Source organism: Notothenia rossii (assembly GCF_949606895.1).
Source record: "Notothenia rossii genome assembly, chromosome: 7".
Lineage (NCBI taxonomy): Eukaryota > Metazoa > Chordata > Actinopteri > Perciformes > Nototheniidae > Notothenia > Notothenia rossii.
In genome coordinates, this window is record NC_136905.1 from 16573965 (window position 1) to 16598266 (window position 24302).

Below are 24302 nucleotides of genomic sequence, written 5' to 3' on the forward strand. Positions count from 1 at the left end.
CTAAACGGACACTCCCACTGTCAATCAACGCACTCGTCTCTGATTGGTCATATCGTTGGTGGGCGTACCCTGCAGTATTTGTTGTTGTTTTCGTTCAGGAGAATAGGAGCAGACCGGTCGACATCTTTGGTATCCATAGCATTTCTGTGCGTTATGACCGTTTCTTAATCCAATCATTTAGAGACTTGAAGACCTAAGGAAACAGCAAAGTGAATCTGGATTGATCGTGTTTTTAGTGAAACCTGTGTGTGTCTTTTTGCAAGGTATGTGAACAGTAACAGCTGCAGCTAACGTCTTCTTCGATGCGTTAGCTGCAGCTGTTAGCATTGATAGCTATATAGCACAGCAAACGGTTGATTTCGTATTCAGTTAGCAAATAAAAAACACAAATTACACACAAATATGAAGAGACGTTGTCACATAGTCGATCCCAACGATCTGCTTTGTTAGTTTGGTTATGTTATTGTAATACAGGAGTCAGCTGATCAGTGACGTGGCCTCAATTCACGATGACCAAAACAACCCTGATAGCAGACACTGACATCGTGACCTCAACAATCTGAATATTACAAATATAGGGAGAAAGCTATGATTGTTTAATTTTTCAATATTCAGTTAAAAATGATTATTACTCGACGCAGTGTGCAGTTTCTTCAGCCTCTGCCACGATTCTGCTGTTTCCTCCACCCACACCTAGCTTAATGTAGGTTGTACACAGTGGCGGATAGTTGGGGTTCTTGTTATGTAAGAGCACCAGTTGTGGAAAGAAGCGAAGTATATTTACTCAAGTACAATTTCGAAGTACTTGTTCTTTACTTGAATATTTACATAATGTAATTTGACTTCAATACATTTATTAACACAAGTTTAGTAACTTTGAAAATGTGAACATTTTTCCTAAAAAAACAAAAACGTAATACACTTTCAACTTAATCCATCTCTAAAATGCAAACTACTGGACTAACTTTTCAAGTCAGAAAAAAGTAAAATGATACAATATATTACAAAATGTGGCTTGGTGCAACAATTTGAACAATGTCATAATGTCATATATATATATAATATATCACATTTGGAGGACTTTTTTCTCCAGAATTACTACTTTTGCTTTTGATCCTTTATGTACATTTTCTCTTGATAATGACTCTGTACTTCTACTTTAGAATGTAGGATTGACTTGTAATGGAGAATTTTGACTACAGGACTTACTTGTAACACAGTGTTTTTCCAATTTAGTATTGCTACTTTTACTTAGATAAAAGATCAGAGTACCACCTCTGAAGAGCACTATTGTTATTGGGTTTACAAGGGTTCCCATTTATGACAGTACGGTTTGGATGAAAATATTGATGGGCATATTCAATCTGTCTTCAAATGTTTAGTTTTGTTTGACCAAAACACCAAAGACTTAAAATGATACAATTCTAATTGATATATGAAAAATAAAAGCAGCAAACACTCTCAATTGAGAAACTGAATTCAGAGATTGTTTCTAAATTGATGAAGAGATATATATATATTGTTTTCCTTTGACTAATAGCTTAACAAATTCAAGGTACATTTTCAAATTGATGCCTCAGCAATTAACTGATTAACCCTTAACGCATTTGAAAACAATAGTAAGCTCAAAGATATCAAAGAGGTAGAAGTACACCCCCCTAATGTGACCTCCTCAAAACACGTGATTAAACCAAGCCCGATGTCATCATTCATCAAACAATGCTGTGCTCTTTACGCGGTCATATCACTTGTTGACTGAATACACTGATTGGTGACGTCAGCCATTGCTCTGTATTCTTTGTAAATAATGCCATTGTGAGGGAATTCATGTTTTCTTGTGTTTGTTGCCTTGTTGTTTACAGATGGGCAGTCAGTACCAGCGCTCAGTACCTCTAGAGGTGAGGAGAGCAGAGGGAGAGAGGGTCCGGACCAAGCATCCTGACAAGATACCGGTCAGTATGATCTGTTCAATCAGTTAAACTAGGTTAGGAGGTGTTATGTTTGTACAGCAAAATAACCAAGATCTCTATTTAAAGCCGGTTATCCTAATAAAATAATAAGTATATGAATTCTTAAACAGATTGCAACTGTAAATTAGTATGAATGTATTTGTTGTTGCTTAGATTTTGGAATATGGCTGATTACTTTTGGCTCTATTTAACCAGATCATTGTGGAGAAGTCCCCGAGGTCACGCGCCCCTGAACTGGACAAGAAGAAATACCTGGTGCCCTCAGATTTAACAGGTGAAACACACAAATACATGCAACATTTTCAAAATCCCAGTTAAATCTCTCAGATGACTCATCACATCCAGCAATCACGAGCTCTTTGAGGGGATACATTTCAGTTTTGGTGGTCACATAAATGTATAAAAGCTTTTTTTTTAGTAAACACTCAGCACAGGTGATTTCATAGGTGTATGCTTAAAACCCGCACTGCAACATACCAAAAAAATTGACATTGCATATGGTCAAGAAGTAACACAAAAAACATCAATCATTCCTAAATAAAGGGTATCATAAACCATAAGGGGGATAAATAAGTGTGAGATCCCGTATTTTTAATCACGCTCTATATTTCTCTTCTCTACCATGATAGCACAACACATTCATCTTATTGTGAGGATTAAATATCTCATCCCCTTGCGCTTTTACTGAGAAGTAATCCATAGTTAATGTTATAATTCCATCTGTGTCTCATGCTACAAGTCAAAATGTCTTGCTGTGAAAATCTGATAGGTGCACTAAGGGAAACTGTTCATGATTCAGCCTGATAGTGTCACTGCATAATAAGGTATTTTAGCTTTTTTGTCTTTCTGATTGAATTTAACGTCTTGATTTCTCTTGGCAGTATTCCTGTTTTTAGTTTTTTGGTCAGAAGACTGAGTGTACTGGTCATTTTGTCGAGTCGTCTGTTTTCTTCCTCTTTATGTGAAATGAAACTACTGAGTGAGACCCTTGCTGACCTCTTTCTCTTCTTCCTTTTCTTAGTGGGCCAGTTGTGCTTCCTGATCCGTCAGCGCGTGTCTTTGAGACCAGAGGAGGCACTCTTCTTCTTCGTCAACAACTCCCTTCCCCCATCCAGCTCCCCACTCTCTGCTGTATATGAGGTAACTGTACCCGTCCACACACATGTTTACAAGGAGCTTCCCCAACACACACACACACACACACACACACACACACACACACACACACACACACACACACACACACACACACACACACACACACACACACACACACACACACACACACACACACACACACACACACACACACACACACACACACACACACACACACACACACACACACACACACACACACACACACACACACAAACTGAAACTGTTTTCCATGCTAAATAGATCTGCTGAGACTTGATGTCACGTTGAGCCTGCCAGTAACCCTCTTGCACAATAAGAGAAAATTCGGACCTGATCATAATTCAAGTTTTCTGGGTGCCAGAAAAAAGCTTTTTGACTACACTTTGATCAGTCAACTCAAATTTGGGGTGAATTAAAAAAAGAAAGTGCATATTCAAGATTCAAAGGTTTTACTGTCATATGCAAAAAAGCTACAGTGTAGAAATGGCAATGAAATTCTTCTGACCTGAGCTCCTCCAACAATGCAACATATAGAATGAAATACAAAATAAAGATTTGTGCAAAAAGTCTATATACAGGTCAATAGAATATGCATTTTCTAATAAGCTTTAAATAATCAATGAGGTTATGTTGAGTGTGTTAGTTAGTGTGCATTCTTAAGTACCATTGTCAGGCTGAATTATTTATTTTCCCCTTTCTTGTTTTGTGTCCCAGGAGCACCATGAAGAGGACCTGTTTCTCTACATGACCTACAGTAATGAGAGTGTGTACGGTGCCTGAGTGAGGACAAAAGACTGGAGAAAGAGAGAGAGAGAGAGAGAAAACGAGGCTGTCTGAGAAATAAAGAGTTAAGGCTGTTTGTAATGCTTCACACCACTATTATTCTCTATATTAGTTTTGATAAGTAACTACATGGTGAAAGAAAGGCTTGGCACAGGGCAGACGTTGTCGCTGGTAGGGTTTACCGTCGTCAGTATTTCCGGGTGAGCTTAATGCATTTGAGTACACTTCAAGTTATGTTGACTAGAAAGAATGAATGCATCGCAAAAGGAGGTTAATGAAATTAGGTTGAGGGATCTCTCTTATTCTTTCTCAGTCCTCTGTATTTAATGCAAATATTTGTTGTTTTTTTGTAAATTAATATCATAAACTTTTGTGGGAAATAAAGATGAAAATGCATACATTTCTGATTCTGTACGTGTGTCATTCTGCAATGTCTGCGGTTTGGATTTCAATTGGAAAAAAATATTTAAATGATTTATTTGTAAGTACAACACTTGTACACTTTAAAAAAAAGTATTTAGTCAGCCACCAATTGTGCAAGTTCTCCCACTTAAAAAGATGAGAGGCCTGTAATTTTCATCCTAGGTATACCTCAACTATGAGAGACAAAATGAGAAAAAAAAATCCAGAAAATCACATCTGGATCTGGAGACTGGCTAGGCCACTCCAGGACCTTGAAATGCTTCTTACGAAGCCACTCCTTCGTTGCCTGGGCGGTGTGTTTGGGATCATTGTCATGCTGAAAGACCCAGCCACGTTTCATCTTCAATGCCCTTGCTGATGGAAGGAGGTTGTCACTCAAAATCTCACAATACATGGCCCCATTCATTCTTTCCTTTACACAGATCAGTCGTCCTGGTCCCTTTGCAGAAAAACAGCCCCAAAGCATGATGTTTCCACCCCCATGTTTCACAGTAGGTATGGTGTTCTTTGGATGCAACTCAGCATTCTTTCTCCTCCAAACACGTCTAGTTGAGTTTTTACCAAAAAGTTCTATTTTGGTTTCATCTGACCATATGACATTCTCCCAATCCTCTTCTGGATCATCTAAATGCTCTCTAGCAAACTTCAGACGGGCCTGGACATGTACTGGCTTAAGCAGGGGGACACGTCTGGCACTGCAGGATTTGAGTCCCTGGCAGCGTTACTGATGGAAGCCTTTGTTACTTTGGTCCCAACTCTCTGCAGGTCATTGACTAGGTCCCCCCGTGTGGTTCTGGGATTTTTGCTCACCGTTCTTGTGATCATTTTGACCCCACGGGGTGAGATCTTGCGTGGAGCCCCAGATCGAGGGAGATTATCAGTGGTCTTGTATGTCTTCCATTTTCTAATAATTGCTCCCACAGTTGATTTCTTCACACCAAGCTGCTTACCTATTGCAGATTCAGTCTTCCCAGCCTGGTGCAGGTCTACAATTCTGTTTCTGGTGTCCTTTGACAGCTCTTTGGTCTTGGCCATAGTGGAGTTTGGAGTGTGACTGTTTGAGGTTGTGGACAGGTGTCTTTTATACTGATAACGAGTTCAAACAGTTGCCATTAATACAGTTAAATAGTGGAGGACAGAGGAGGCTCTTAAAGAAGAAGTTACAGGCCAGAAATCTTGTTTGTTTGTAGGTGACCAAATACTTTACTTACTAAATAGATTTTTTTTTCTCATTTTGTCTCTCATAGTTGAGGTATACCTAGGATGAAAATTACAGGCCTCTCTCATCTTTTTAAGTGGGAGAACTTGCACAATTGGTGGCTGACCGAATACTTTTTTGCCCCACTGTATGTGGTTTAGGGGAAACACAAATATAGAGGAAAGTATTTTGTCTTTACTGATCAGATGAGTCACACTCACTGGACACTTTTAGGTTTCCGGTGTTTTTTTTTCTTTTTTTCCTGCATCTCAACACATTATTTGAGCAATAGGCGTTTCATCTGCATTTGTGTCTGCATGACATAGGGTTACATAACTCAGTTGTCAGATGACTAGCCTGGTCTGAGAAACTTCTCCAGTATATCGAAAGTTAGAGAAACAGAAGCCAGAGGAGCCATGGAGCTGCAGGAGGTCCCCAACGAGGAAGGTGAAGGAGCAAGTAAACCGATGCTGGAGGTCAAAACTGAAGGTACACATATTTTATTTATTCAGATAACACTTAAGAGTAAAAAAAAAGCCAAATAAGGAATATATAGAAATGAAAAACGATGCATGCACAGTATTGTAGTGTTCCCGTTTTCTATATGAAAAATACATTTAAAAAAGTGTAATAAAACTTTATAATATTAAGAGATTTTCATTTCATATATTTTAGTTCAACATGTATTTGAGATTTAAAAAACATGTCAGGTGGTTTTGTCTGTTCAATTGAGTCTATCTGTATTCTTGTCTGGCTTTAGAGGAAGCAGAACCTGACCACTACTCCAAACTACAAAGTCCATCTGAGGATATCTATTCAGAAGCTTTATTCAGCGGCGATCCCGTTAAAACAAGGGCAGAAACGACCCGAGCAGGTACATATTATAATACAAATTGTTGGTGTTTTGAAGCTGCTACATCCAAAGGTAACTTGTAACATGTTTCAGCGTGCATTAAAGCCACTTAAAAGGGTCTTCATCGGTCTTCCATAACACATTTAGTTTTAAAACTGCTCCATGATGTTTCTCACATTCTATATTTGATGTTGAAGTAAAACACACCCCAACAGGGAGTTGCATCAACTTCAATATATTGCTGGTTATTCACCAATGTGTTTTTGTTATTGTGGTTATTTTGACTGTACATGAAAAACTGTAGCCTATGTAATAATGACACGAGTGTTTCTCTGAAAACCGATTCAAATTCAAGAAAAAGAAAAAAGCAGAAGGAAAGGTTTGAAAGCTTAAAAACCACAGCAGAAATTTAGGGGAACAAACGTTTTAATTTGAGCAACGATTACATTTTCATTACAGAAATAATGTCCGTTATTGTTTTACTTTTAATAAAGCTTAGTAGAGGCTTTTTAAGAATGTTTGACGAGCTGGGTAATTGTTCAATTCCAACTTATTTTCTTTTATTGTTGTTATTCTAAAAAATGTTTGATGACATGTTAAGGTAATTTCTCCGATAAACAGAAAAGTGGAGATATCAAGGACATTTTCACGTATTTGTATTGTTTGCTTGCAGCAGAATAACAAAACAAAGTTGAAATATATAGTAAGTATTTTAAATGACGATTGATCTGCTGGTATTTATTTTCAAACAATTTCATTGTAATATATACTGTATATTATAATTAAAGTAGCTCAAAATGCCCCCCACAATTTCCCAGCACCCATGTTAACATTTTACATTTGTTTTTTCTAAACAACAGTCCATAAGCCAAAGATCACCACGACAGAAGAGGAAAAAACCTTTGAGGAATTGAAACCAATGACATTGTTTTTACAATGTCTCAAATAATTAAATAGGAAATGTGTTGACAATGAACTGTCAATGCTCAGTTAGTAAGTCAGTTATCATCAATTTCCATTGTTATATTATTTTATTTTCAAAAGTATTTCTTACTTATTGAAGTATGACAGTAATTTACCTCCATTTTAATCTGGACAGAGTGAATATGATATACTTACAAGTAGATATTTATGAAAATAACATTAAAATAACATTTAATTTATTGCATAGACTAATACAATTTATTTACATTTTGTGATTCTTTAAACATGTTGTTTGTGAGCATTAGAGTACATTCATATTTGTAAGTGGTGGAAATCAAACTATTCTTCATCAAATAAGGGGGGATATCTCTGTAATGCAAAAGCATCTGTTTAATACAAGTACACTTCACTAAACCCAAGTCTGTCTTTTGTAAGGAAACAGCAACTTAATGTTAACAAGCACCTGTTGAAATCAAAACACTGTTTTCCTATTTGTTTTGTGATAATGCAACAATTTAAAAAGACAGAAAGAAAGTAATACGCAAAATAAACATTGATAAAAAGCACTAAATCAATGTATGGAAGCCCTGAGATGCAAATACGTATTTTAGTCATTCTACAGAAAAGGTGGAATCTGGGTGATACAAATCTGCTGAAATATATTCCTTCTAAACACATCTAAAAACCTGTTAAATAGCAATAACTAACTCTTAACTTGATGAATCCACAACAAGTAGAGCTTAAAGTATTTTTATTATTTGTATACATTATACAAAGCTTATTTATATAGGAACATCACTGGTGTTACGTATTACCAGGAAGAAGAGTAACACCAGTGACGGTAACACCAGTGACAATTTGGAGAAAACACTACCATTTTAACAAAATGGCCGCCATGTGCCATTTTCCCATTCAAATGTTCACCCCTAGGGTTATGATATGAGTAACACTAATGACAGACTTGAAAGACGCACGTAACATTTGAAAATAAAATGACACCTTTAACAAACAAAGTAAGAAGTATCTGACTTTCCTTAAGTCTTTGTCCACTGCACTGCCTCAAATGATCTCTTGTTACAGGAGGCACTTCAGAGACAGTACATTACTTCAAAAATAAAAGCGTTTTGTGCAGTAACACCAATGACGTAATTTTGGGTGACTGACATTTATTGGATATTATTAATAATAATTTGCGTTTTTTTTTTACCATTTCAGTGTTATATTTGATGTATGTAATGTTATGTAAATATGGTAAATATGAATGAGATGTATTTCTTGAAAAGAACTTTTTTAAATGAAAAGTATAGGCTCCACTTCCATGTATGATCAAAGTGACAAGGCAGTTCCTTGAACTTGGCATTTTAAATAAATTGCAATTTATATATATATTTATTTGTATTTATTTATTTAGTACCATTGCAAAGAAAATCTCTATTTATTCAACATATATAATGAATGTGAGTATTAGGTCAACATCATGTATTTTGGTGTCTGCAAAAGTAAGTGACAGTACGTCCAACTTTTCTGTAGAATGACCCATTTGTTGTTGTAATTCTCATTTTGTCCACAAGAAGCTGGAGTGCTCCACTAGTGGCCTGGTTTGTTTCCCCCTCAGAATTCTGCATTTAGATCACATATATAAAATGTCAGTCATACTATGTTCTGTTTGTGAACATCTGAGATGACCTCAAAAAACAGTCCTATCTTTTGTTTTATAGTACAAAATGTCTCCAGGAAGCACAGTCAATCTCTCACACAAAGAGAGATACAGTCCAAGTTTTGGAAACTGAAGGACAAGCGTATCACTGTGCCCCATGAATAATTCAGAAATCACTGAAAGTCATGTTGCTAGGGCTACTACTAGACAAAGGAGGGTGGGGGGGGGGGGGCGTCTTAAAGCTGCACTCAGATGTGAGTCAGCAGAACAGACAGACGGAGCAGGACAACCAGCTTCATCAAGAATCCCAGGACACTTTTCTCCATGTATATCAAATTTTGCCGCATTTATGGTCAGGATAAAAAAGATGGAGTCGGTGAAAAGTTATCACCTGAATCCAAGTTATCTGTTGAACTGCAGGAGGAAAAAGGTAGGCCAGAACCTTCATGGTGTTTTATGTTTGTGCGTATTCTGAAATATCTCTCCAACATCAGGCTGATTTCTTCCTCCTCAGGCAAACCGACGGAGGGGAACTCACGTCTATACCGTGCTGCGTGTTTGTTCCTCACCATAATCTGCCTGGTCCTGCTGCTGTTCGTCATCATACTCAGTGTGAAACGTGAGTAGGCTATCTGCAGCCATGGATCATGTCAGCACTGTAAAAACAAACAACTACTTCAGCTGGATTATGTTTGTAACTCCAAAACAGATTATGAAAGGATTTATGGTTTCACTGGCAGGTCAAAATTAAAAGAAAGAAATGTGTCAGAGTCACTTTGCCATGGTTCCTTTTTTGCTCGTAGAAACCATAAAGGATTATAAAGTGTGTCTGATCTAACTGCTGCAGCCTGTGGGCACCATTCCTTTCTCTTAAAACTCCTCCCACTGTGCTCTGCTTTCCAGTCCAAACTGGCTCTACCATCTGTCCAGAGAGAGAGGAAACTACAGCAGATGAAAGGCGGAGTCCTCCTTCTGATTTGACATGCAGCCAGGAGAAGTGCGAGGCTCTCTTCCCCGAGATGCAAGCCCAACGTGAGTGTGATGCCAACTAGACAAAAGCAAAACCTTATGCAATTCAGGGAAGCATCTTCATCAACCGAAAGAAAAACTAGAAGAGTGCAGGTGCATCTACTGCTTTCATTTCTGAATCACAATTATATTAGCTTTGTGTGCAAATCTTGAAAGAACCAATCTTAATCTCGAGGGGTCAGAAGTCAAAGACAATATACAACAGTCATTTAAAGTAAGTATTTTTTAAAATGTGTGAATCACCCTAACCACCAGAGGTCCTTGAACGAACAATCATAAATCTGCACATTAAAAAATCAGACTGATGGGTCCGGTACTATGTGAGATTATTGGCGTACAGACAGGTGCACACACATGACAAACACATGACCCCAGGCTCCAGACTGACGGTCACCGCAGTTCTGCTTTCACAGTAGCCCAAATCGTTTTTTAAATAGGCCTCAGAGGAAGTTAGTTCATGTGCTAGTTTTTATAGAGCTGAGAATGTTTAATTGATTACCAATAATTCAACTTTGATCATCTTTATTGTTACCTCTTATACAAAAAGCATTGAAGATGGCCCTGTGTTTACATACAACTACATTTATAGGTAAATGCATGCACACAAAATGTGTTTGGATAAACAAACTCCCTTGAAATGTTTAAAAGCAAATTAAAAACCTATCTATTTAATATGGCTTTTAATTTGGATTAACTTTCAATTGTCACTAGTATCATTGTCCATGTTTTACTGTATTTTATTTCTGTTTTGCTTTTATTTTACATTTTTAATTTTATTTTTAAAATTGTTTTATTTTTAAATATTATCACTGTAGATGTTTTCTCTGGTTCTGTATTAACTTGAATATTTTTGTTATGTTTTCTGTAAAGCACTTTGGGCTGCTTTGTGCATGAAAGGTGATATTCAAATAAAGTTTATTATTATTATAAAAACATAAAGAAAAATGATCCAGAAAGAAGAAAAAGCGTTAGATTTGCTTGATTATTTATGCAATTGAGTCTATGAGCCTTTGTTCTGACTTGTATTCTGCGCTGATGCCTCTCTCCCTCCAGATACCAGCTGTCGGCAGTGCCCTGGCGGCTGGGTGAGTTATGGCCCGTCGTGTTTCTACCTGTCCAACTTCAGGCTGAGCTGGGAGCAGAGCCAGAGGAACTGCAGCTCCCGCGGAGGGTCTCTGGCTGTCATTACCAACAGGGGACTCCAGGTGGGTCTTATGTCACTTCCTCACCTAGCCATGAGGTGTAAACATGCAGTTCACCTTTCTTACCATCAGTGGTGTTTTCTCTTGTAGTATTATCTGACCAAGGTGGGGATATTGACTTACTGGATCGGGCTGAAACAAACAGGAACCACATGGACCTGGGTGGACAAGACTGAGCTGACAGAGAGGTGATAATTAGTGAATTGACTGATCATCTCAACACATTTCTTCTTGGTCTCTGATTATTGTTGTTTTGTACACATGTGTATTTTACTCTTTCAGAACAAAACACTGAGTGGCCACTTTATTAGGTACATCCGTAGGATCCAGTGCAATCCAATACAACAGCACTGCCTTAAATTCTGAAGTAAGGTTATATTTAGGCTGGTAATTATTGGGGTATCAGTCTAAGTTCTCAGATATTGTACTTGAGTAAATGTAAAAATACCAGAATACAGGGATACTCTGTTACAGGTAAAAGTCCTGCATTCAAAATGTTACTCAAGTAAAAGTAGAAAAGCATCAAAATAAACTTGAAGTACCAAAAGTAAAAGTACTCTTATGCATTATGCATATCGGCACATTTCAGAATAATATATACTATATGTTTTGATTATAATTATTGATGCATTAATCTGTTTATCAAAGCTGGTAAAGGTGCAGCTAGTTTTAATAGCTTTGTATTGTGAAATTACTCAAGGTGTAACTAAAGTCAAGCGTTGATTATATTTCACATAATTTATCCCAATCTGTAAAGTAACTAAAGAAATTAAATAAATGTGGTGGTTAACGATTTACCTCTGAAATGAAGTGGAGTAAAAGTACAAATTAGCATAAAATGGAAATACTCAAGTAAAGTAAAAATGCCTCAAAAAATCTATTCTAGTAGACCTCAACAATGGAATTATGATCAGTGGAAATGGCCATGACATGGGACCTTTTAAAGGTGGGGTAGGTAAGTTTGAGAAACCGGCTCGAGATACACTTTTTGTTATATTCCATGGAATGCTCTTAACATCCTGATAGCAATGAATATCTTAAGTGCTTTGACAAAAAATCCATAAAAAAATGTAATCTGTGGAAGCCGTGGTACTGTAAAAAGCACGACCAATCATTTTAGCCGGCCCGGCTAAAGTAACTGGATGGCCTACCTGCCTCACACTCATTGGTCATGTGCGCGTTCGTGTGTGTTGGAGGAGGGGCTCTCTAAGGAAGTGGCAGATTTTTTCTGGTTGTGTATCTTCTAATTCTAGCGCACTCGAGCTGGTTTCTCCAAAATGACCTACCCCACCTTTAAGTACAGTACTTGAGTAAATGTACTAAGTTATTTTACCACTGTAATTTACGGTGGTGACCAGACTGCATTTCATATTTTAATGGATTGCATTAGATTGTACAGCTGTTTCCTAATAAAGAGGCCCCTGGGTGCATACACTGTGTATTGCAATACAAAAACAGACATATTCACTCTCTGCTGCACTAAAAACAAATAATCACAATGTCCAATGACAACAATGCAAGATTCAATATTCTTATTCTTTTTTGTTTGCAGTTATTGGGCGGATGGTGGGTCAACGGGGAATTGTGGGATCCTGAACAGTGATAAACCAGCAGAGAAAAACTGGAGAAATGTTCCCTGTGAGGTCTCCACCTACTTCATCTGTCAGCTGTAGCTCTGACCGCTTCTGCTCTTTCTTTACGAATTAATGAGGAAACCAATTTCCTGTCAACAAGCAGCAACTCCTCCGTAACATTTCAAACCATCTCTCCTTCACTTCAAATGAGTAATAACCAGCATTGAAAGATTTTATATATTATAGTTTAATATTTAACGCTTGAAAAGAGATATAGTCAGTCTATTATATATTATATTTTTGTGTAGCATTGTGTTGTCTTACTGTATAATGGAATGATCTGCTGTTCTTTTTCTTCAAATGACTGTGGCCAGTGAGTTTGTTTCAACAAGGTTTTATTGTTATATAAAAAGCAACTACATAATAAGTTGAATGTCTATGTTTCACTTTATTTGAGCTAAGCATATATTACTGCTACATATGTTTTACATTGCTACAAAAATAACACATTCTTTTCTAAAGCATAATACTGCAGGTACAAGTATGGACACATTTACATGTACAAGTATGTTCAGGACTTTAAGATGAAGGTCAGGAGATCGCTCTTCAGGCTCAGGCTGAATGTCTTTCTAAACATATTTAATGTCCTGGTCCTCGTCCGAATCCTCATTCTCCATCTCCAAACCCAAAGTGCTGTGGCGAATCATCTGCCATCCTGTCAGAGACTTCCTGTTGTTTAGACCCCCTCTGTGTTTAGGTCTGAGCTTAGGGGTCCCTGAGATGGACCCCTTCATGGTGTCCGTCTTTTCCATTCCCTCCTTTTCATTCTCCTCCTCTCTGGAGAAAGCCTTGACGTACCGCCGCATCTTTTGCAACATTGGGTCATTTCTGTCCTCAACCCTGTGGACGTGGTAGAGGGGAAAACTGGTTACAGTTGCTTCAAGGGAAATACTTTCACCATGGTAACCATTCAGTATTTAGAAATTGCATCTCCTTTAAGTCGAAGGACTAAGAAGAGACATCTCATAGAACGAACGGTTAACATGACGCAGCAGAAAACATCCTAATGTACGGTCTCTAGTATGGGTAAAACTCCAGTCATAACTATGTTTCCCATAATGCAGCTGATAGCATTCCTTGTTGGTCATTATCTTATTTTCTCAGACTTGAACATGCTCCTCCAGAGCCATCAAAGACCTGCCAGGCTGAGTAAAAGGTGAAGCGCCCCTTTACTGTAGCATGCCTTTAGGTAACCTGCATGATATAACATGTTGAAAGCTGTTGTGGCAGTGCTGTTGTATGTGGATCACATCACTCCTGTTCTGAAGTCTTTACACTGGCTTCCTGTGTGTCAAATAATTGATTTCCAAATATTGCTGCTGCTGGTTTATAAAGCTTTGAATGGTTTAGGCCCAAAATAGATTTCTGACCTCCTGCTAAATTATGAACCATCCAGATCTCTCAGGTCTTCAGGGACTGGTCAACTTTCTGTCCTCAGAGTCAGAATTAAACATGGAGAAGCAGCGTTCAGTTATTATGCTCCAAATATCTGGAACAAACTCCCAGAAACCTGCAGGTCCGCTGCAACTCTGACTACTTTTAAATCCAGGCTGAAGACTTTTCTTTTTGCCGCTGCTTTTAATTGAACTATTCACTGTAACTTTTATTCATGTATTTTTTTTTCTTTTAATGTTTATTTTTTCGTCTTGGCTTTTGAATGACTGTTTTTAAAATGCCATTTTCTTAATGTCTTTCATTTTTGTAAAGCACTTTGAATTGCCTTGTGTTGAAAGGTGCTATATGAATAAACTTGCCTTGCCTTGATGCTGGTGGAGGGTTGGGATAATAATAGAACTACAAGAGTGAGAGTTGTGCCTCTTACTCACAGCACAACATGACAGCATTAAAGGTGACTTAGATTGTGGTCAGCGGACAAACTTCTCTCTGTATGATTAGTTTGAGCCAAAATAGTAAGCCTAAAAAAGATTTCTTGCTGATGTCATGTTACTGAAATTATGCAATATATATATATATTTTTTAAAACAACATCTTTGCTATTGATATGATAGTAATTTAGGTGTGTTTCATATTTAAAGAAAGTGGCTAAATAATTGTGCAAGAAGTCTGTGGGTTCACAATTGGGAGAGAATATTGTAAATGTCAAAAACTTTTATCAAAAGTATTTGTTTATATTGTTATCTGAATGAAGAAAAGGTATGTAAAGAGTTGGCAGTGGAGTATAGGAACTCGTTTTCAATGGAACTTCAACCCCTTTTTGATGTGTTCGAAACATAAAAAAAGTGTTTTATGTTTTTTATAAAAGCCAATAGGGTCCCACATGGACTGACTTTTTTCTAACAACAGTTGTGGTTCTTATGAAATGTATCTCACATGAGACATTTCTGTAAGTGTTTTTTACTTTACTCTTTTGGATGGTTTGAAGTGGACATGACTCAATTGTGAAAATTCATGTTTTTTGGGCACCAATCAGGTCATTGTCAGGCAAATCTTATCAAACCAGACCCAAACTGTCCTGACTTTTGAGAGATTTAGTAATACATTTGACTTTTACAGAATTTTCTTGTTTTTATCTGGTGTGTTTTTGCTGTCTCACCTGAGATACCAGCACTCCCTCAGTCCGTAGTTGAGTCCACATACTCCGAGCCGAGGCCAAAGGCAGCGGGGCAGCTTCCTCTCCAGCATCAGAGTCGTGGCAACCACCTGTACAACACCATTAAAGAGTGTTATTACACACACAGTGATGCACAGGGACGTGATGATGAGATGATTTTATACATTTAGGTCTATGTCTATAGATTGTAGTCCATGGGAGTGTGTGTGTGTTACCTGAGTCCTCCAGAGCTCGTCTCTCTCCTGGGCCACCCTCCAGTGTGTGTCACTCATCATGGCTATCAGCAGATTTAGCAGGAGGATGTAGGAGACGACAGAGAAGGTGCAGTGCAGGACATGGACGATCGGGGGGGTGGTGATGGTGTGGTCTACAGGCAGATCTATGAGGCCCACGCTGAGCTCAAACTGGGAGAAGAGGGTGATGGGGAAGGAGCGATATGAAGGGATGGAGTCAGGCTCCTGCGTCATATACACCATCCACAGGGCTGAGAAGAAACATGTAAAAAGTATGTGAGTGTACATCATCTGATATCAAGCATTTCTTATCTTTCAAGCTTCGTGAAGGTTAAATACTTGTTTGTGCATGTCGCCCAGAATATACTCACAGCTGGAAAAACCAATGAGGACTATGAAACTCAGCCACATAAACTTTGTCAGGTCTCCAAATATAATCTAGGGGGAAATGAGACACATGGTAGGTCAGTCTGCAAACACAAATAGGTTAACCTCAAGAACCAAAACAACAAATGAACACATCTGCTTCAAAACATTTCAGTACAGCTGTGTGCGAGTGTGTGTAACAAACTACTACACTACGTGACTCATGAGCTACCATTACATGCACCACTGTCTCTGAGCCCTACCTTCTGTATCATGATGACATAAGGGCCGAGCATTTCAAAACCTCGGGCGAAGAACATGACGTTGCTCCAGCCGAGGACCAAACACACCGACATCACCACGTCCTCTCCCTGCACCTCGCAGGCTCTGAACACACACAGCAGCACCACCAGGCACGCGTAGCTGATACTGGTTAAATAAAACAGAGAGGTTAAAGGGTATTTCAGATCAGTTTGGCTCATTTTCTGCAAATACGTGTTTTCTACTCACAGGATAACATGGAAGGGGCCTCCCAATGCTGTCTGGCCAAAATAGCGCTTTGCCCCCACTCTCAGTATATCAGGGATCTGTTGGAAGAGGGAATACAGGATGATGTGGCAGTGCAATACACATACATGCAGTATGTAAAACATGTTTCATAACTTCACCTCCAGCACCAGGATGACAAAAGCTCCCAGGAGGCTGATTATCTCGCCCGCCAGCCGCACGTTGTCCTCATGCGTCACATAACTCTCCTGAGTGAGGAGACATAGATGTGTCAATATTAAAAGCACATTATTTTCAGACAATGCGGCACATGCAGGTGCAAAGTTTGACATTTACACAGGGAAGTATGAACAGCGTATATATAAAAGTGTATAGGTCTAACTATTAACTAGGTCTAACTTAAGTGAGGTATACAAATCCTTCATTACAACTGAAAGTATAAAAGTATTACCAGTAAAATGTTTCAAATTAAGATATGTATGTTAATATACAGCGCCTTAAAAAGTACGCAGTAGCATGAAATCAAAAGTAATCAAGTCAACTACCGTGTACTTACTGTATGAACACAGTAGTTAGTTACAAATATTTAGGAATATTCCAGCAATCTTTATGGTCCTGTATATATTATAAGATATCATAACTGAATGTGGTCACACTGAAATATCACATTTATGAATTTACACACCTGGAGTGTTTTCTGGACCCGGATGGTTTTGTCCATCTCTGAATTTGAGTAGTTCTCCGGAGCGTCCTTTAGAGGGCGGTATGCACAACACAGTGTGAAGGTCCCGATGTATAGGAGATACAGTAACAGCAGCAGCCTGACACCAGAAAAAAAAACCATTGTTAAACAAGACTGGACATGTGTACATGTCAGATATTTGACTTTAGACATCAATCTTTACCTGAAGTAATGTTTTCCATACAGGTTCCACTTCAGACTAACCAGCTGCCTCACAGGAGTCAGCTCCAGTATCCTTCTGCCCTGGAGAACAAAACATATGTTTTAATGTTCTTCCCATCAATACATCATCATCTTTTTTTTTAACCAAAACACTTCATCTTGTGTTTTACCTCTCTCTGGTGGCTGCCCACGATGAGCTCCAGCACTGACATGTTGTCGGCCCATGAATCGATCTCCGACAGGTCATACAGGTTAGAGGTCAGAGGTCCTAGACTCCACTGGACTACACGTCTTTTATTAACCAGGTGCTGAAAAGCCTGAGAGAAAAAGAGCAAAGTAAAGCAGTGAGAATAGAACAAAAATGTGTTTTTTACCATGTGACCACCCTCAGGCTTTACTCACCACAGTGTTTCCCTCTCTGGCAGCCAGTTTAAAAGGTGTAAGGCCTCGGTAGTTGGGCACCATGTCAAGTGGCAGTAACTGGTCCAGCTCTGCATCGCGTGCCATTATCAGTTCAATGGCCTGGCACGCAATTGTCTTGTTGGGCTGCAGAACCAAAATGTGAAGCACTGTGTTACCTAGACGAAAAACAAGGAAATACAGAAAACGTGGACAAGAAGAGATAGCAGAAGGAGTTTAATAATCAAAATATCAGACAGATGTTAATACTATAACACTCCGAAAAGAGGATGTAATTCATACCACGGTAATCCTGGACCCTGGTGCTGGCCCCTGCATCGATTAACATGGAGATGATGTCCTCATTCCCAGCACAGGCAGCAAAAGACAGGATGTGCTCACCTGTTAACCAAATGTACATCTTTAAAAACACCATCTCTTGTGTGGGAATTAACACATAGATTTCTGCCTGCATATTCGTCTTGAGAAATATTGGGCTGTAAAGGTTTGTTGATTTACCATAGTATATGAGTCCTCCTATCCTTTTCCTGAAGTACAGACCGGTGACTCGAGGTGTGGCCACATCACCCCCACGAGTGATTAGATGATGAACCAGATTGATGTTCTGATTCACCACAGCGATGTGGAGAGGAGTAACACCTGAGACAGAGAGCAGTGTGTGCATTAGTCCACTGTACATTTAATGGTATTTATTGCACCTCTTTTTTAGGTGAGGCTCACAAATGTGCTATTAATAACAGTAGTAATATTCAACCTCTAGATGACGCACTCCACACTATCGTCTATTGAATACACGTCAAAACACTGTAGTTAGCAGTTTGATGAAAACCTGAATATTTCATGGACAGTTTTGGCGGAGATTCCAAGTTAGCCAATTATCAAACTCTAGCGCTAGCTTACCGATCAAAAAGACATATGGCCGCCTCAGCCGAGATTTCGACCATTGCAACTAAGCCATTTTTCGTTTTTTCCACATTAACTGGCAACTACTTGGTCGCGGACTACACCTTCTTATTATACATCCATGACTACACCGAGATACTACGTGACAAAACCCAGTCGTCATGCTATTGGCTCGGGGGCCTCGTTGGCAACGGCACCAGCGCCGACCACACAACAAATATCAGAGGTAAACAAACCATTCTCGACAACGTTTTATACACAATTGTATTTTTAGAAATTTATTTTTTATTATTCTGCAACTTGTACATGCTTAGCTGGTGTAATATTTGAAAAACAAATGTAAAATCTTACTTTAACAAAAGTTAATAAAGTACAGTAAATTATAAAGCTGTCGGATAAATAAGTGAAACGTAGCCTACAGTAGGCCTAGTATTTATCTTAAAAATGTTGTGGAGCTGAAGTATAAAGTAGCATAAAACAGCAATACATTACTTTCAAAATGTACCTAATTAAAGTAGTTTTACTCAGTAACTTTCCATCCCAGGTGCAGGGGCGGCGGTATACTGTAAGCTAGGGAAGGCTAAGCCTTCCCAAATATTTGTGTCACTGCATCCTGGTAAAATAAAAATATAATGTATAATGTTTGTGTCTTTGACATTAGCACTGCTATGCAGCCACCTGTGCCCTACTACGAAGCCAGCTCAACATACCCTGGATATGTTTGAGTTAACTAACCCTAACAAACGAAGCGGTCCTACAACGCTGGTTATCAAGTCGGTAAATCAAGCCAGTGTTTCTCTCTCCAGCTGAGAGCGCGTTCATGTGAAAGGGGCGGGGTTAGCAACATTTGACCAATCATAAATAGGGACAGCGCAGCGTCATACTTCATTAATGAAAAGTAAACTAATATTAGACAAATATGAACTTTAAACATCCATGATTTAAATATATAATCCAGGATACAAGCCACATAGTTGCACCTGCAAGGTGAATATAGAACAACTGGTTAAAAAATAACTACAGAGTGTTTGAAAGCGTACAAAAGTTTAATGATATCACTGCCCCATCTAAGACACGAGTGGATCTGACTTTAATTACATTTTGAGTTGAGTGTTTAGTCAACTTAATGTGTTGCTTAAAATAATACTTCTGCATACAGTAGCCTATGTGACAATGTAGGTGATGCACGGCCAGATACGGCTCGAGAAGCTGACTCAGATAAGGAAATGTGATATATTATGATATTATATGAATGATAAAATGCGACACGTCGGCGTCTTCTCTGCACACGTCAGATTAAACTGTATGTCCTTTATCCTGTGATATGACTTGATAGGTTTAAACTCCTCTGATTGGTCAGCAGGCGGTTTCACTGAGTTGATCTCTTTTCTATAGATGCGCAGGAGGCGGGCAGCGTCAGGTAAAACAAGTTATTTAGCCTTCCCAAACATGAGCCTATGCCCAGGTGTGCAACAATAAATAATGTCCTAGTCTTTTTAACTGGACGATGAGGCTGTCAAGTGTTCACTTTTTTTTAAATGATGCATGTTTTAGTTAGATGCTTGTATAAATGTTCACACCAAATAATTATACATTTACAAAAGCTCTTGTTATTATGAAAAATAAATCAATAAAGTTCCATATTTGAAGTGGTGTAAAAGTTATGTGGAAAGGCAATGAATTCAATGGATTAAAGTTCCCTCATTCTCCTACAGCTCTTTTGTTGTATCTCCAAATATTTGTTAGGCACCTATAAGATGTGATTGTGCTGTTTCTGTGAGTTTATGTGTATGAACCTTGGAAGAGCTCGGAGGTCATGGGCTCGTTGATGAGTTCAGGCGCTCCGTCCATCAGAGCCACGGCAGCTTCCAGGCTATCACTCATCACAGCAACATGGAGTGCTGTCTCACCAAGAGCTCCTGATTTGAAAGGATTACAATTTCACACATTACAACTACTGCTTCACCGCCCTGAATATCACAGCCTACAGCAAAGGGCCTTACCTCTCTCAAAAATGTTGGTGGATGCACAACTCAGCAGTTTCCTGATGCACCCAACACTGTTCTTTTTAGCCGCATAGAAGAGAGGAATGTCATTTATGCTAAAGAAGGACAAGATAAACAACACATATAATATATTTAAACAGGTTGGCTTGGCACATGCATAGAACAATGTAGACTTAATCTATTTTATTGTTGGAAGATGTTGGAAAAGGCAACTAGTCTGAGTCTCTTACTATTTGGAGTGGAGCATAAACGTCTCATCTAACATCTCGTTCCATCCTTTCTTGTTTTGAAGGCGAAACCTCAGCTGGCTCCACCAATGGTTGAGCTCGCTCGGAGCAGATCTCGCCAAAGACGGAGACATTAACACCTGATGTCCGACTGGAGGAAAAAAAGGAAAGTTGAGTTTAGGACACACAGAGAGAGAATCAGTGAGTTGAAAAAACTATCACAATGAAATATAGTGTACTATCATATAGGTATTATTGAGTCCTTGGAAATTGATTATTGTATTCAGTTATACTGTTTGAAAATAGAACAAATAAAGAAAATGTCTCAGTCTTACCCTTAAACAATAGAAATGTTACTCCTATGCTTCTGGTAATCCTCAGTCATAACACCCTGTCACAGTTGGACACAACACCTGTAAAATGTCGCTGAGGAGAACTGAATTTGGCATCACTAACATTATTATATATGAACCAAGCCATGGGGGCGGAGGCTGTGAAGGTCTGAGAATGAATAGGTGGAGAGGGAGGGTTAGTGAATAGTGGACAGGTAAGACAGAGAGAGTGTGTCAGTAATGAGCAGGTAGACTTACACCACAGGTTGGGAATCCCACAGTGAAAGTTACGCTTTAAGGTTTAACTCACCGTTTGACTGGGAACTCCTTTAACGTGCCGACCTGAAATAAATGGCTGTATTCCTTCACCTTAAAAGCCTAGTGACAACGATCCAGTCCCTAGATCTAATATCTCTGTAATCACCAAGCCTGTCCGCATTCCACCACCTACCACCAAAACCTGCATGACCGCTATGAAAATTCAGCTAAATCCTGACTATCAACAAATTGCAATCATTGTTTCAAGTGAACCATTCAAAGGAACCTGTTTGGAAATCGCAAGCTTGTATGTTTGAACCCGTGTTTGTAATTTAAACCTGATATTAATGCTTACACGCCAAGTTGCATAATTTCTGTTCTATTAGTTCGCAGATTTCTCGAGGTGAATCTGGGATTATTTGGTGGAGTAAATCTGAACATGATGTGTGATTTTCGAACATGTTGCATCTTGTACGAAAAGGCACAACAAGCTAGTTTCATTCACAATGATTTAACATGTTGACCACCACGGTAATTGCCACATTACAAAGACCATAATGATCGTTTGAAGGTTAGAAAACACCATGTCACTTTTCCTCTGAAGGCGGAAAACAAAGCTAATGGTGCATTGTATTTTTTTGTGAAATGATCAGCCTTTATTCTAAAAGTTATAACCCGACTGAACCCAATCACAGATTTAGATTCCACAACCGTGAAGTATTTGTAAACGGCTGAATCAGTCCACTTGTACAACCGCTCTGGTTGTCTGTTATGTAATGTTGCAGGTGTTTTGCTGCAGCATTTATAGGTCATGACTAACAGGCTGGTCAGCCAAAGGATAAACAGGATTTAGGGAGACTCTATAGGAGGCCCTGCTAATGGCTGCCGATGTGGCCGTCATTTAGTGTTGTGGAGTTAATAGCTGTTTACCAGACGGGGAGCACCATCTTTAAGCAGTGTCATAAAGACCAGTGGTCTCCACTCTGTTAATGTCTTAATAAAGAAACAATAACAACATACAAACATGATTTTGTGGTTTGTGTCTCTACTGTTTCTGGAAATACGTACAAGCATTTCTTTCACAACACTTTGTTGATTTGAGTCCCAGCAAACAATGATTACAGGCATCACTGGTAAATGTATAACAGTTGACAGATGCTCTTATTTAGAGTGACTTAACACAATGATCATGATATGAATACAATAAGAATACAATATATACATGATGATAATTCATACACTGTTGCCCATAAAGTTGGAATCAAATATTTTTTACCTCTTCTCATGAAATGGTTGTGACAATGTGATTTATTCTTGATAGATAACGTGCATATCCTCACCAAACGTTATTGATCAATCTCTTCCAAACATATCACAGCGATAATTAAACCACAATTAAAACAGGAATGTGTCTGAAAACTAAATTATTCCAACTTTATGGTCAACAGTGTATAACGTATTATTTTATTTTGATTCCAAAATTTGACTTAACCTTTACACTTTCAGTGTCTTAGTGTTTCTCAATGTATCCTTTTGCACAGGAGATTAATTTATATTCTGCGAAGCGACACAATCTTAAAATGCATTTTCATTTCCTGGTTGCACTTTGATATCAAATGGAATATTGCCTGTATTGTGAACTCTCATATTTCTCAGTGGTGAATAAAGTATTCAGTTCCTTCCCCTGAGTCCAAAAATGCACAAGTGTAAAAGGGATATTTCCTGTTAGCTATGCAAACCAACTTGTTTCTAAAAAGCACTTTTACATTACATTACATTGCATTTAGCTGACGCTTTTATCCAAAGCGACTTACTGTACAATAAGTGCGTTCGACCAACAAAGTACAAACTTGAAGAAAACAGAATCATATAAGTACATCAGGTTTCATAGAGCTAAAACATTTCAAGTGCTACTCAACTGATAAGCCAGTCCTTTATTAGTATACAAGTGCTTTGTTAATAGTTCCATCGCTCGAAGTGGAGTCGAAAGAGATGAGTTTTCAGTCTGCGCCGGAAGATGTGTAAGCTTTCTGCTGTCCTGATGTCAATGGGGAGCTCATTCCACCATTTTAGAGCCAAGATAGCAAACCCACGTGTTTTTGCTGATGGGAACTTCAGTATTGTCCTGAAGTAGTAGTTTACTATTTGTAAAAGTACTGAATTACTTTTAACCACTGGATATTTATTGTGTTTGTATACGTCTTGATCGGGACTGTTATCAAAATAAAGGGTTGCAAGGGTTTTAAATAATGTTTGCATGCGTTTGTAGAAATAATGTAGCAGGCTGTCATTGAGACTACCCTCCAGTCTGATACAGAAAGATACAGCAGTGTTCCAGCCACATCAGAGTGGCAGAATAACGTGTAAGCGACTTGCTATCAGTCCAGATCTGCTGTGATATCAGCAACAGCGGGGCATGCGGGAAACCGGTGTCTGTTCTTAGACTACTGCTGATCCCAGCAGATCCCACACTCAGATTTTACTCAAATCTGCTGATCTGTGAAACCTGAAGCACCCGAAGTTCACTCTTTAACTTTGTGAAGGTGATATCAGCGCATCAAGGTGAAAATGTTGTCATTTACTTTGTAGCTGCATTAAAGCTAAAACTCGGGCAAAAGTTCATATATTCTTCTCTAAGTTAGCGCTGAGCTTCAGTCTGCAATGTTCAAAACAACAGTTAAAGCCAGAAATCTAGGTGTAGTCATGGACTCTGACCTGAGTTTCAACAGTCACATTAAAACAGTTACTAAATCAGCTTACT

The 24302-nt window shown here is 38.6% G+C and overlaps 3 protein-coding genes across 4 annotated transcripts; 2 read left to right on the forward strand and 1 right to left on the reverse strand.

The window, feature by feature from the left end:
- The first annotated feature begins 75 nt into the window (after positions 1 to 75).
- LOC307045707 (gamma-aminobutyric acid receptor-associated protein-like 1) lies at positions 76 to 4293 on the forward strand. The gene is made up of 5 exons (XM_079691575.1): positions 76 to 263; positions 1863 to 1952; positions 2166 to 2244; positions 2992 to 3110; positions 3825 to 4293. The coding sequence occupies exons 2-5, from the start codon at positions 1863 to 1865 to the stop codon at positions 3888 to 3890; spliced, it is 354 nt and encodes a 117-aa protein (XP_079547701.1). The 5' UTR covers positions 76 to 263; the 3' UTR covers positions 3891 to 4293.
- A 1554-nt stretch (positions 4294 to 5847) lies between these two features.
- On the forward strand, positions 5848 to 13180 carry LOC307013843 (C-type lectin domain family 9 member A). Of its 2 annotated transcripts, XM_079641390.1 has the most exons (7): positions 5848 to 6003; positions 6275 to 6388; positions 9463 to 9567; positions 9852 to 9980; positions 11031 to 11182; positions 11270 to 11367; positions 12732 to 13180. In XM_079641390.1, exons 1-7 carry the CDS (start codon positions 5931 to 5933, stop codon positions 12850 to 12852), a joined length of 792 nt encoding a protein of 263 aa, XP_079497516.1. In that variant the 5' UTR covers positions 5848 to 5930; the 3' UTR covers positions 12853 to 13180. The 2 variants fall into 2 exon arrangements, with proteins under 2 accessions (XP_079497516.1, XP_079497517.1); XM_079641391.1 differs by lacking the exons at positions 5848 to 6003; positions 6275 to 6388 and adding an exon at positions 9197 to 9378.
- On the reverse strand, positions 12965 to 21085 carry trpv6 (transient receptor potential cation channel, subfamily V, member 6; the record flags this gene model as incomplete). Its single annotated transcript, XM_079641392.1, has 16 exons — positions 12965 to 13653; positions 15368 to 15474; positions 15601 to 15869; positions 15990 to 16056; positions 16248 to 16413; positions 16495 to 16571; positions 16653 to 16739; positions 17177 to 17312; positions 17397 to 17476; positions 17566 to 17712; positions 17798 to 17973; positions 18098 to 18196; positions 18314 to 18454; positions 20515 to 20637; positions 20722 to 20819; positions 20955 to 21085. The coding sequence occupies 16 exons, from the start codon at positions 21083 to 21085 to the stop codon at positions 13383 to 13385; spliced, it is 2175 nt and encodes a 724-aa protein (XP_079497518.1). The 3' UTR covers positions 12965 to 13382.
- Positions 21086 to 24302: the final 3217 nt, after the last annotated feature.